The 13,852-nt window shown below is 41.8% G+C and overlaps 1 protein-coding gene across 3 annotated transcripts in view; it reads left to right on the plus strand.

The window, feature by feature from the left end:
* Window positions 1-462: 462 nt before the first annotated feature.
* The window catches only part of CSMD3 (CUB and Sushi multiple domains 3), a gene marked incomplete at its 5' end in the record, with an annotated part of 624,550 nt that continues 611,160 nt past the window's right edge, over window positions 463-13,852 (plus strand). For all 3 annotated transcript variants that reach the window (XM_084280272.1, XM_084280273.1, XM_084280274.1), the window contains one exon: window positions 463-640. In XM_084280272.1, coding sequence (XP_084136398.1) covers window positions 463-640 — 178 coding nt within the window. The remainder of the gene's footprint in view (window positions 641-13,852) is intronic.

Consider the following 13,852-nt stretch of genomic DNA (forward strand, 5'->3'; position numbering starts at 1 on the left):
ATTAGCTGCCGGGGGCTCCTCCGGGAGGCTGTGCAGACCTCGCCACTGTATTATTTCTCGAGCCGTTTTCCTAGGCAGAATTGATCCTCTTGGGGGAACAGGGGGGCGGGGAGAGGATCTCAATTGCAAATACTGTTTGGAGTTTATTGGAGAGAGTGTCTGAGCTTTAAGATGCTCTTCCCTGGCTCCCGGTGGCTGCTGTAACCAGCCAGGATTGTGGTGGGTTTCGGCTGTGCAGGGAGTTGGGGTAGCGGGGGGGGTGGGGGGTGGGGGGAAGGAAAAGACACGATCGAGAGTAGCTGAGACTTTGTGCCCCCGTTGGAGAGATGGTTGAGTCCTCGTCAAGGTTGCTGTGATATCCCAGAAACACCATTCACTCCGAGCTGTGACCGCGCACCATCAACAGCAACAACTCCGCTGCGCCTGGCCGAGGAATAGGAATTAGGAGCTCTCAAGAATAATATGAAAGGGATCTGCAGAGGGGAAATCCGTGCAAAGGAATCGAAATTAGCAGACTTTTGGGAAAGGGGATGTACTAAATGTGGCCGACTGGACTTCATCCTGGTGAAGAAAATGGAGATTAAAAGTGGATTTACATTTTGGAACCTCGTCTTTTTATTGATGGTTTCGTGTGTGAAAGGTAGGGTAGTATTTGAGGGGTATATTTTTAGGGGTACGTTTGCTTTCGGTCAGGGCGTTGCAAGCTCTAGCCTTATGCCAAGGTCTATTTAAAAATATTTTTATCTCTTATTTTATATTTTTACCCTGGGTATTTTGCAGTAGAAAGCTATAAATGATCGTTAAAGCGGGAGTGAAAGGAGTTGATTCAGAGCTCTCTTCTGAGATAGGAAATGTATTTGCTTGCCAGGCTTGGCGTTCAATGCAGTGACTGAGCTGGGGCTCAATAAATATTCTTGCAGTATGCTCAAACGGAGACGTGAGTTGGTTCGTATCGCTTCTAACTTGTGTATATTCAAGCAAATCCCACCGGGTGACTTTTTTAAGGTGATTGGGGGGGAGATTTACCTACATTTCTGGTTTGCGGTCGAGCAACGGGCTCTGTGCGGGAATGCCTGTATCGATGCACTTATTAGTTTAACCCGTTGCGTGGGGAAAGTTACGGAGCCCAGCGTGTGCGTAGCCGTCTCGCAGCCCGAAATGCGCTTCACGCTCAGCTGTTTGTATGCATGCAGGGCTCCCTGGCTGTCGGAGAGGTACGTTAGCAATTCAGCCTTGAAGGCATGGTTTGCCGCTGGGTGCAAAGATCGACACATTTTCTCTTGCCTCCCTTGGTCCCTTTTTCCCTGATGTATGTGAGGTTTTGGGGTTGGGTTTTGGAGGGGTGGTGTCTTCTTTTTTTATTATTTTTCCAGGGCAAGAGGTATTTTGCTTTCTTCCTGCTTCTGTGTTCGTGAAAGGAGAGCGAAAAAGGAAACCTCTAGTTAGCGGCATAGATATCAGTGCACTAAGTCTGTGCTTGCAGACAGTTAAGGGAAATGCTACACACCGAGGAAAGAAGAAATATGTGGCATGAATACTGTGCACCTTCAAAATACTCAGGCATCGTTAAACGGTGAAGTGCTGATCCCATCACGCGTGCCTTCAGTAAAAGGATCTATTCTGCAACTCCCCACAATCGGCTGCCTACCCGAAATAATCTCCCCTTGTTTGTGGCCAGTGATTAATATCTGACTAATCACCCTTTTATCCTCATCCTCATCCCTCCTCCCAGCCACACTCATACACTCACAGAATATTTGGTATACATTATCGATCCTCTTCGAGTTCTTAGACTTGGTTATCGCCTACAGAGGTTGCCTGTACGGGTGGGAAGGAGGTGTGTTGGGAGGGGGGCATTCAAAGGCGTGCCTTCCCAAGCTGACTCTGCCGTGGATGAAACAGTTTATTGTAGAGCTTTGCAGCTGCTTGTACCCCTGTTTGCATCGCGTGGAAAATAGAATTCGTGTTTCACGGGGGAGGGGGGGGGGGGGGGGGGGAGGGTGTCGAGGGTTTTTACCTCATCCCACGTTACCCTGACTAGGGGGATCCGAGGGGAAAGGGGTTTGCCTGCGACGTTAATGTACATTTTAATTACAGGCAGCCTTTCTCTGTTTGCGTCTACTGAAGCGAGCTGCTCGCCGCGCTTTGCCCCGTTCTGGGGAAGGTCTGCGACCCAGACCAACCCGGGGCTATGGGAACATCTCTTTCCCCCGGTGCAGCCCTCTGCCATTAACGCATTGCCGGTGCCGGGTGCGATCATTTGCAAGTCATGGGCTCGCTGCCTGCTCGGCGCGCCGTGCCGATCCGCGGCGCACCGCGGGAGCGGAGCGGAGGCGCTGGGGCTAATGGGTGTCTCCGGAGCTGCTGCCGAAGCGGCTGCTTTGTGAGCACAAGTCGCGGGGCGGCAGCATCCTACAAAATTAACAGACTCGGGTGGTTCTCCCCGCGTCGCGATGGCCGCGGGAGCCATGCAAGTTTCCCCAGCACCTGTTGAGAAGCCGCTTCGCTTGCCCTTGGTGGGGGAGAAAGGAAAAAACACTGGATACTGAGGGCAGAGCCTGGGGTGGGGCACCTAAAACAGACCAAGGAAAATAAAAAGGTCTTTGCAAAACTGTCCTTTTCTCTTCCTGCAGTCCCAAAGAGATGCTGGGGAGCGATTTCCTCTCTATTGTCAGGGCCTGAGCTTCCCAGGTGCTGACCCTGGCACTTTCTGTAGGCTTCCCTACAGGCTGGGGGATGGGGGTCCTCCCAGCGACTGCCAATCCGGTAGGTCAGATTTTACATCCTGGATGCAGGCTCCTTTAGGCAGCCAAGCTCTATAGAGCTGGCTTAGATTCACTGCAGCACTGCATCTATTATGGGCGTTTATATTTAGTTCTAGCCCCACTCCTGTGAATGAATATTTTACCTTGATTTACATTCCCATTGTGTCAGCACACGCTTCTGCTCCCAGAAATCTTGGCAGAAGCAAACAATGAATGAATACCCACCCATTTAAAATATTCCAGATGTTGGGAACAAGGTGACTCCCCAGATCCTTCATCTGCTCTACCATTGCCTGACAAGCCCTTTTCACCACACCCCACCTCCACAAGCTCTATCCCATACCCTTCCTTGCTTAATCACTTCTACTGAATAGTCCAGTACCTAACACCCAAACTGTTGCCAAGGTTCCTGTCATCAAGACCATTTGCAAAGCTTTGCTTGATACCTGCCTGTCAGGACTTTCATACTTCCATCATTGTCCTGTCATCATTTCTCCATTCTTGATCCACAGCTATCCCTCTGTTACAGGTGTCAAACCATACCAGGGTGCTTATGGAGTCATGTCATATCTGATTAATCATGCAGTCTTTTATATAGCCATATCAACAACATCATGTTTATATGTAAATTTGTGGCTCTCTGGAACCTTGCAATCATGCTTAGGAGGGATTAGCAAAGGGAGGAGAAAATGGAAGGAAGCAAACACTAGGGGAAGAGCTGAAGTAGAGAAATTATGCCTTCTTCTATGAAAATCTCTAACTGCTTACACAATATCCCATGACACCATGGAACAACCTACAACAAAATCTTCATTGGCTAGACATGGAGTGAAAAAGCAAAGATATGGCACTACTGAAAAGTGAGAGAAGGCACAGAAAGCATTAAAACAAAAAAAAACCCAAACACCCCACAACCCAACCCTTAGAGTATTGTCGGTAACAGAGTATATACCAAGCAGGTGATGCCTGGCCAGCTGCAAGGGTGATAGAACTTGTGGTCTTCCCTTTAGGTGTGTAAGACACCTAAGAAAGCTCTTTCCCTTCTCTCCTCACCCCTCCACCCCCCCTCCCCGCTGCCTTCTCCCGCTCCTCCTTTCCCCACCCTCCGCCTCTCCCCCGCCCCCACTTTCCCCCTGGGAGAAATGAGAAGCACCATTTAGGCACGAAGCTTGGAAGAGCAGGAAATGGAAACCTCCATCATCCAAATCCTTTACAGAAAGGGGATAAAAAACCAACCCACAAACAAACAAAAAACTACAAACAAACAAAAAACCCCACTTCCCCGAAAAAAACCCAACAGCTTGTGATCTGTTTGTGGAAGCAAACCAGAAAAAGAATCGGATTAAATGACCAGAGACCACAAGATGACTCCATCACTTCTGTTTAGCTGTCGCTCCAAGACAGCAGAAAGCACCAAGGTCTGCTCTTTTGTCTGCCTGGCTAAAATGAAGCTTTGCCTCTGCTGTTCCCCTGTTGCAGTTGTGACAAGCAGAATAAGGGCAGCTTTCAACATAAAAAGGAGATGAAGCAGTGAGATTTTAAACGGCTCATTGACAGAAGGAGTGATGAGAAAATGGAAAGGATTTCAATTTCCAGCGATAGGTACCTGGCATGTGGGAATATTTAGCAGGGACAAAGCATGCCCTGCTTCTTTCAGCCACCGCTGCTGTCTTCCTTCTCTCCCATTTCCACCTCAACCCCGCTTTTTTTCAGGGTCCTCCAGCCCCTCCCCACCGCTTCCTTCCCAGTGCCTTATGGAGTTACTGGCGGGTGACTTTCCTCGGTGGGGCGCGGGTGGGCGCAGCGAGGTGCTCGCTCTGCCCCCGAAGCGGCAACGGGTGGGCGAGTAACAGCGAGTTCAGGGTTCCTCATTTCTAGCCGGTCACTGCCGCAGCTTTGTGTGTTCTACGTGTGCGCTGTGTGTGCGCAGGCGGGGGGTGGGGGGCAGGGAGATGCTGACTGGAGCAGGGACAACGTCGTCCTTCTTTTCAACACCCCCGCAGACGCCGGGCTCCTCCGCGGTGCCTCTCCCCGTAAGCCCCGCAGAGCGCACACGGCTCCTGCTCGGAGAGCTGCGCGCAGCAACTCGGAGGGTTTTTTCAAGCTAGGCGGTTCTGCAGGGCTGCAGGCAAAGTTACCCTCCCTCACTCCCACCCTTCCACTTCTGTTCAGGGCTAACACAAGGCTTCGCTGTGCCCTCCCGCTTAGCGCACGGCTCCTTCTCCTTTCCCGCAGGGCAGCAACGAAGAAATACAAAACCCCCCTCGGCGGCATCGGCAGGGACCGCTTCTGCTTCCCTTGCCCGGCGGCGTTAAGGACCCGCAACGGGCACAGAGGAACGTCGCCTGCGGTCTCTGCTTTTTAACTAGGAGAAGCAGCAGTCGCAAAGCGGAGCCGGCCCGCAGCAGTGGCAGCTCGCCGGCGGGCTCCACCCGCGCCCGGCACTGGCATCCGTACCGGCGCCGGCTTCCGCAGCCGCCCGAGGGGGCCGGCACCTCCACAGAGTCCTTCGTAATATAGTACATTCTTCCGTCGTTTGGCTTTGCTTTCTGCTGTTCGGTGACTCCCTAGAGTCTTTTCTTTGCAAGTCTGAGACGGCATTAGGGTGGTTTGGTTGGGGGGTTGTGTGTTTGCTTGTTTTTTAAACACACACAAAGTAGCCCCTCATTCCTAAGCACCATGAGCCCGTTCCTCCCGGGAGGGGCGGGTGCCTCCCGGCAACCACCCTTCAGCCCGGCAGGTTGAAGAGGGAGGTGTTGTATCTTCAACTCCCTTAACAACAGCTCGTCCTTGTGTTTTCAAATCTGTCCTTTTCCAAAGGCTTTTTGCAATAAACATAGCAGAAGTCTACTGGTTTTTTGCCTGTTTGTGGGATATTTTTGTTTGGTTTTGATGAACAAGTCAAGTAGGATCAATTGCCCATCCAGCTTAGTGCCCTTGATCTCCAACGGTGACTATTAGCAGCAGTGGAGGGAAAGGTATGAGAAACAGCAAGTAGAGAGCGACTAGCACATCAACTAGGACTTTAGCAGCCAGCGCTTTTGGGTCTCCCGAGCTAGAGGATGCTTTTGGAACATCATGTTTTTAAAGGCATGGATTGTCCCGTGCTCTGTTCATTTGCCTATTCCCTTCCCGTCCCATCCTTTGCGTCCTCCATCCTTTACACTCTGCATCTGGCTGAAAGCATTGAATAACATGAAAGCTTGGAATAAAATTTTCTTTATTGTACCTAGTGGTGTTGATGGGCTACCAACCCCCTCCAAATTTGAGATTTGTAATTAATGCATGCACATGGAATTAATAAAGACAGATAAACCCACTTTTTTAAACACATTTTAAAATACCTTTTTGTATGATTGTAACACCCTTTCAGAGAAAAAGGTTATGAAGAATAACATAGCCTTGTATCACTCCTTCTTTTAAAAACAGGTGTCACGGACACTATCTGATTTTCAGAGATGTTGAGCATTTCTGATTCCAGCTGGCTCCAGTAAGAGCCTGGGGAACTAGTTAGCACCTGTGAATCAAAGCCAAGTGAGTCCATCGTTATAATGCTGGGACAAAGATAGTACAAGTCAAATGAAAGCATCTATAAAATAACTTAAAATCGTATATAAAAAGTTAATTCTATAGAAGCTGATAAATTTTAACTGGTAGAAATAGGAAAGGCTTTATAATATGCTGCAAAACCTGTTTTTCTTTCACCTAATAGAAAACTTCAATTCTAATTCAATGGGGTTATGCTATTTCAGGTTCAACTTCTTGCTGAAGAGGATCATTTGGCTTCTATTTCTGGACATAATGGTTAAGGTTGAAATGATAGAATGAAGCCTTTGCGGGAAATTAGTTTACCAGATTACTCCAAAGCAATCCCCCATGAAAGAGAAGTCAGATAAAAGACAATTTGGTCTAAGGTGTGGGTTTGTTTTTTTTCGCAGACATTTATAATTTTAAGGGAGCTTTTATTGCACAAGATGTAATAATAAAAAAGCAGTATTTAAGTAACAAATCAGGTGTATGATAAAAGTAGTTACTACAAGGCTATAAAAATTACTTCACCATTTTGTGATTTTGACTGAATAATTTCTGTGCGAAGGTTTATTGAAAATTTCCAGAACTCTTGACGAGGTTCAGGCATATGCCTTTCAAATAACTTCACAGAATATCTCCTCATGAGGGAAATTGTACACTTTCTCTACAAAAAGATAGGATTTTTGCATTTATCAAAACATTCAAGGGACAATAGTTATCAAAGATCTTGGATCTAAATGGAAGGGTGCATGGTGTGTAAGGAGTACTGCCTCTTAGGAGTACTAGGAAATTGTGAATACCTGCTTCCAAACATTCAGCTTTTCATTTTTTGGAATGGGTGAGGATATTGGACTATCACAAAGACTTAAACATGCATACACACAGACACACACACATGTTTTTGTAGATGTTTATATTTAGTTGTTTACTTTTGCAGGGCACATTTGCATTCATGGTCTCACTGCCTTGTTCCTACAGATCACATAAGATTTACTATGGCTCCATAATCCTGGCATTACAAGTGCTGAATACTGTTGTAAATGTCAAAGGAGGGAATGGTGAAAATTCATCATCCCCTTCCCAGTGTCTGAAATGTTAGATGGATAAGTTCATAGATTTAAGAAATGCACCACTCAGAGAGACGGAGAGTGAGCCTCAAAGAATTGGGGAATGGCATGTGAAGGACTGATTCCACCAGGAGGGGTGCTCTCACAGAATCACAGTGTCAGAGAGCAAGTGAGGTGAGCAAATACAGACATAGAGATGGACTACCCATTTTCTCTTGGATTCTCCAAAACGCATCATGTATGGTATTCATATTGTATCATAGAAATAAGGTGACTAACATTAAGTAGCTTAACCTCAGAAGGATTCACTGGGTGATGAATTCTCACCTCCCGAGGCCTGTAAGTAACAGATTATCTCTGCAATAGACTAAAGAAGGCTTGAGGCAGAAATGACTGAGTAATTACTTGGCTTATACAGATGATGAATCACTACTTCTGACCTTGAATTCTATTTTATCTGTTTCCCATATCTATGTATCTTAGTAGCTTTATAGTTTCAAGCGTTGCAACTTGTTCAATTTAATTTTCATGGAGTTGTGCATACACATGTTTATACATATATATATATAGTATGCACATGTAGAAATTATATCTGTATATTTGGTTATGTTATGAAGAAATTCAACTGACTGCTTTGTTAGCTTGCAAAGATGCAGATAACTTGAAATGCATGTACTTTCTAGGTAATTAATTACCTCTTAATTTACTGTGTATTCCAAATCTCAGAAGGATGTTCTACTATAATACATAACTGATTTCACTAACAAAGCAAGAGTGCAAGTAGTGGTAACTAGCAAGTGTTAGGATAAAAGCTTGATGCAAAGAAAAAAACACCAGTTACTGAAAACACTAATAAAAAATCATCCTAGCACATTAATAATTAACTGACACAATTATTTATTCCCACTGATTTAGGGAAGTTTTACCAAATGGTTTTTATAAAACCAGTTTCAGTAGAATAAAACCTCCCAAAATGTTTTTGTGCTATTTCCTGTTTTATTTTAATACCAGTATTATCATTTAAAGAGGCTGACACAGCACATCTCAGAGGTCACTGTATTTCAGTGGCAGTTAAAATGATCCCTCTGCGATCATTATCTTCCTACTGAGCTGTTTTCAGACCCAGCAAGTGGGTATCGGTAACTGTAGCTTGGAATCCTTAGTTGAAGTGAGCTACATAAATGCGGAGTATGGATATTCTCCTTTCAGTATAGTGTTCAGATGGAGCTAGTTGAATTAGAGAACCTTTCCTCCATTATTTAATCTGATCCAGAAGGAAAATGTCACATTCTACTATAGTTAGCTTTCTTGACTGTTGTTCAGTTTTCTTTGTGAATCAAAGCTTAGCCTAATTGAAACTAATCCTTTAAAAGTCTGTACTAGATGTTGCATTTTTGTTTCTGTATATATATCAGCTTTGATCCAAAGTGAATAGAAGTCATAAAACAGGATATAAAATGAGCTTTTAAACTGCCTGTTGTTGAGCCCATTGAAAGCAACAGGAGAGTGTAGAACAGGACCTTTGAGAGTAGATTTGCCTCTGCTTCTTTTCATTTCACTCAGAAACATAAATTATAACAGAAGCTATGTATCTCACAATACACTAGAAATTTTAAATATTAAGTCCTGTTTGAAAAACTCACATTCTATTATAAACCTAAAGATTACAAAAGTAAACAGCTTATGATTCTGTTGAGGGAAAATAAATGATGTATTTGGATACAGTCAGAAATTGCTCTGTCTTTCTACATTTTATCGATGAACGTGTCGGCAATTCTGGTGATCAGTTCACTAGATTCAACGTAGTGGCAGTGTTCTAACACAATGTCAAATGTACTCCTTAAAACCACAGAGTACTCATGATTTTTGCCAGGACACATCCTGAATTGCAACCCGTTTAAAACCCATTTTCTAGACTCCTTATTAATTTTTTTTCTCCACTGAAACATTTTGGATTTTGCAGAAGTCTGCTAATAGCTGCAGAGGAACTGGGAGGAACTGAGAAAATAGATACCAGTTTCTGAATTATCAATACAATTGGATTTTAATTTTATTGGATTATTATATATTCCAGATGTGTAGTTACATCTGAAAATAGTGACTTAGCTAGCAAAACTAAAGTACAAAAGTATGGAAGTTTTCACACTAATTTTATTCAATGTGTCTTCTGCTAGAACATTCTTCGTATTTGCCACCATCTCAGACTCTAAATACATGTAATATACTGAGACAAATTCACAGGAACTAAAATACACTGGAAAACAAGGATCCAAATCCTACTTTTTGAAAGACTACCTGGTCTTTGTCCACCTCATGTAGTCAAGTCAGTCAGCTCTGCAGTAAAATATGGTTTGTTCTGGGTTTTTTTCATGCATCTCCAGGTGTGTAACGGAACACAGACGTGCACATGTATGAAAGTGTGTGTTTGCATGTCAGAACTTCTGGTAGCAGGCATCTGCAGCTGTGTGCTATATTAAGAAGAAACTATGCTTAATTCATGAGTATTTTCATCTTGTGTGTTTTCCCTTGCATACATCTATGCTAAGTGACACTCAAACTTTAATCATGTAACTACTGCTACTGATTTAGGCAATGTTTGGTGCATGACGTGGTAGTTTTAATGACCACAAGAGAAGAAGTATCCATAATTTGTAATAAATTACTGAAAAAATAAGAAATTTTCTTCAGGTTCTTTGCATCAATATAGTGCTTGCAGAAGTGCTTTTCCGATTAGAGAATTTTCATGAGTCTAATATATTGAAGCAACATGATATAAATTGTAATTTATCACGTAAATATTTTAGCAATACTTATGGCAACAAACCTCTCTTAGGACTATTACTAAAAGGACTAGGATTTTTACAACATTCACATTATTTACTGAATATGACCCCTTTCATATGAAACTGCTGAAAGATTACCTCTTCATTTAGACCATTCAATAAACTTTCCTGGAAGTAGGAAAACACCAACATTTTACATTTGATGGGCTTGAAATATTTCCTCTTACAATAGGATGAAGGAAACTGACTGCTCAGTACTCAGTTTCTTCACTGATCTTCAATTTAAAAACAAATAGGAACATCATTACCTACTCCTTTCCACATTGCTATTAAGCATATCTCCCATTTTTATTCAGAATCCCTCTTTTCAACAGATGCTCCTTTCTGCAAGCTCTTTTGAAGGGGAACAATCATTTCCCACAATTTTCCACAATTCACATAGTTATTAGCTTCAGAGACTTTGATAATATTACCTTTTTACCCTTTATCTGAATCTTGGCAAATCTGGAAAAATAAAATATCTCTGACGTTTAGGAGAATATTTCTTTAGAGGTTTTTATAAATTCTATTTGATGAACTTTCATATATTGTAAATTCAAACATATTTTTCTTATAGCAATTATAGACATCTTGTAAGAATGGGAATGCTATACTTCTTCAGTGGCCCAATTTTCTACCCAAGCAATTCAGTATTCTTGAGAAAGTTTAATTTTCAGTCCCCTTCTATGGAAAGAAAATTAGTATCAGCACTAGACTAGCAATAACATTGCTGTGCTTTTCATAGAGGATGCAGTGCCAACAGAGCCTCCCATATCTTCTCATGCAAGGATAACAATTTTCCCCTGACAAATAGGTGAAATATATTTTATTGACATTTTCATTGTCAGCAGTGGAGAGTTGCACCAATGAACCGTGCAAGACACAGTGATTTTTGTAAACATCCTGACAAACTTAAGCTTCTCAAAGCTATTTATCTGAAATAGCAATGATCAACAGAATCAATGTTTAATATAGAATGAGTTCAACAGCATCAGTGACACTCACATGCCTGCCTTCATAACGTTCCTAAGGATGTGCTTGCAAAGTTCCTAAATCTCTCTAGTACTATAATTGCAGGTCACTGAAATTTGTATGAGTTTCTACATTAAGGTCAGGTAGTTTTAAATTAAGCTAATGATAAACCCCACTATTCTAAGCTCTATCTATATATTCTTACAATGTTCACATTCTAGCTCATGGGTTAGCTCCTGTAATTTTACACAATTTATCCAACCACCCCTGCACTTCTAGGTTCCCTTCCAAAGCTCTCTTCCCACTCAACAAGTACTACTGGAGAAGTCCCAAAAATATAAAGCCTGCAATAAAATATAGTAAGTTCTCATTAGTTTCTGTGTCATTTTTAAAGTCCTTTTGTGGCCCAAAGTAATAACCATACAAGGGTAATCTGTTAGGAAATTAAATATCCTTCCAGCCTTGCAGTCACAGATTAGACCTACTAAGTTTCAGGGTCTTGTCTGGATTTTAAATCATCTTTAAGAAGGCAAGATTGGAAGAATGATGTTTCAGTTATGTTTGTCTTAATCCTTCAGTCTGTTGTGCCAGTCTACATGACTGTTTTTGGTAACTACCCTTTACTCCAAACAAATAAACTTCAAAACGTGATTAAAAAAGGTGAAAACCTAATAGTAACTTAAACATAAAATTTGCATACAAATAAATGCTGTAGAATCAAATTGTCAAAATTTGGATACCTGGTGTATTTTTGAAATCCAAGATGTATCTTCTCTGGTTTTCAAGCTTCAGCATATGCAATGAAACTGTCCATAGGACATGCTACAGGAAATTTTACAGAACTAATATTAGTACTGTATCCTTTACTAATACAATCTTTCTGGGATGACCAGGCAGACTTTCAGGACTCTAGATTTTACAGAATACCATAGTTTAATTTTAAAAATTGAAATAAAAAGGTGGAAAAAAATTGCATAGGGTAAAACTGGGCTAGGTTTGTAGGGATACTATTATTCACTTATTCCAAGATTGACTTTGAGCATTTCAATGAATTCGGAGAGCCTGCCATGTATCTGACTTGTGAAAGGTACTGTTCCAAATTGCTCCCTTTGGGGCCTCTTGTACTGGTCACCTCTTTGAAATCCATTGGCAGCTGAGTTAACACAAAACTTGAATCTAAAGCATCGGACCATGCCATAGGTTTCAGCTGAGGAGAGACGCTACTCAGCAGAACCTCTGTAGTTTTTAAGAAAACATGAATTACCTGCTGTAATTTAGGGTAAGTCTAAGACAGCTATAAGGAAAATTGAGCATTTCTTTTAAAAACAGTATACAATACAATGAACATTGAATTGTCATTAAAGAATTTGGAGATACTTCTGAATATATAGTTCTACATTAATACTGAGATGTTCTCTGAAGAGCACTTTCTTCAAAGTTTTCCAAGGTTTTGTTTGTTTTTTCTCATTATGAAGCCAGCACAGTGTCCCGTAGGCGAACATCCTCTGGCCAAACATTTGTATATATTTAGTTGATCAATGTTTTATCTCCTCATCTGCTTTCTCCACACTTCATCTGCACAAGGTTTATTTGCACCATCTCTATTGTACCATGCATTTTCTTGCTTTTATTTCACCGATTGCCTGGGGCTAGGTTCCTGTTCTTTGTCTAGCACACTTTCATGCCTGTGCATTTTTTGAGGAGCTATATCATTGATTTTTTCCTGTTTGCCCGTCTCTTATCAAGATTTTAGATATGTCTAGTTATCTACTTGAATATCTGTATTTTAAAACATCAGTGTCTTTTTTTTTCTTTCTAAATTACTATTTTTCTATCTCATTTCTGTTGATGGCTCAATTAATGTTTCTGACAGTGTTTTTTATTTCATGATACTTGGTGGCTTCTCCAAAGCTTCTTACTTCTCAACTGAGAAGTGCATTTTTGAAGAGTGATCATCCATACAATTATAACCTTACTGAAATATTCACTAGTAGATTATGTTAGAGCTTGTCCCTGTTGAAATGAAAAGAAGATTTGTCATTGACTTTTAGCAGAACAGAGCAGATTGTTGCAAAAAACAAAATACTTTCTTTCAATGCAGAGGAGTTTTTTTATGATGTGACAGCTTTACAAAACTGTTCACATCATGCATGGGGCTAAAGTGGCGAAACTGGAAAAATGCAACAGTTGAAGTCCATCAGATTATTTTTGTCCAGTACCCTAAAATAGCATTAGAGCTAGTGGGCTATGGAATTGACACTCTAAAAAACCTTAGAGGCTTTGGTCCATTTCCGTTTTTGATGGTAGTCAATTCCTAAAAAATGTTTCAGACTTGAAGATTAATATCAGGGTTTACTATAGTTTATAAATCCTGTTCTAACTCATCATTCATTAAAAAAGTTGGCAGGAGAAAGAGTAGAGTTGCAAGATAAGCAGAAGTTCTAAAACCTATTTTAAAGCCTAATGTAAATAATTTTAGATCTTTAGAAGAAAATGACTCAACAGTTTATTAACCAATAATGTTTTTTAACTGTGATTTGGTCTGGAAGTTGGCAGAAACACATGAGAAACCCTGAGAGTTTAAAGTTTCTGGCTGATCTCTAAATCAGAAACAGCTGAGCAGATTTAAATATTTTGTGTAAACAAATTTGCATCCAGGCTGCTAATCTGCATGCCAGCTTTCAGTTTGACATTT

This window comes from Gallinula chloropus (assembly GCF_964237585.1).
Source record: "Gallinula chloropus genome assembly, chromosome: 2".
Classification (NCBI taxonomy): Eukaryota; Metazoa; Chordata; class Aves; order Gruiformes; family Rallidae; genus Gallinula; species Gallinula chloropus.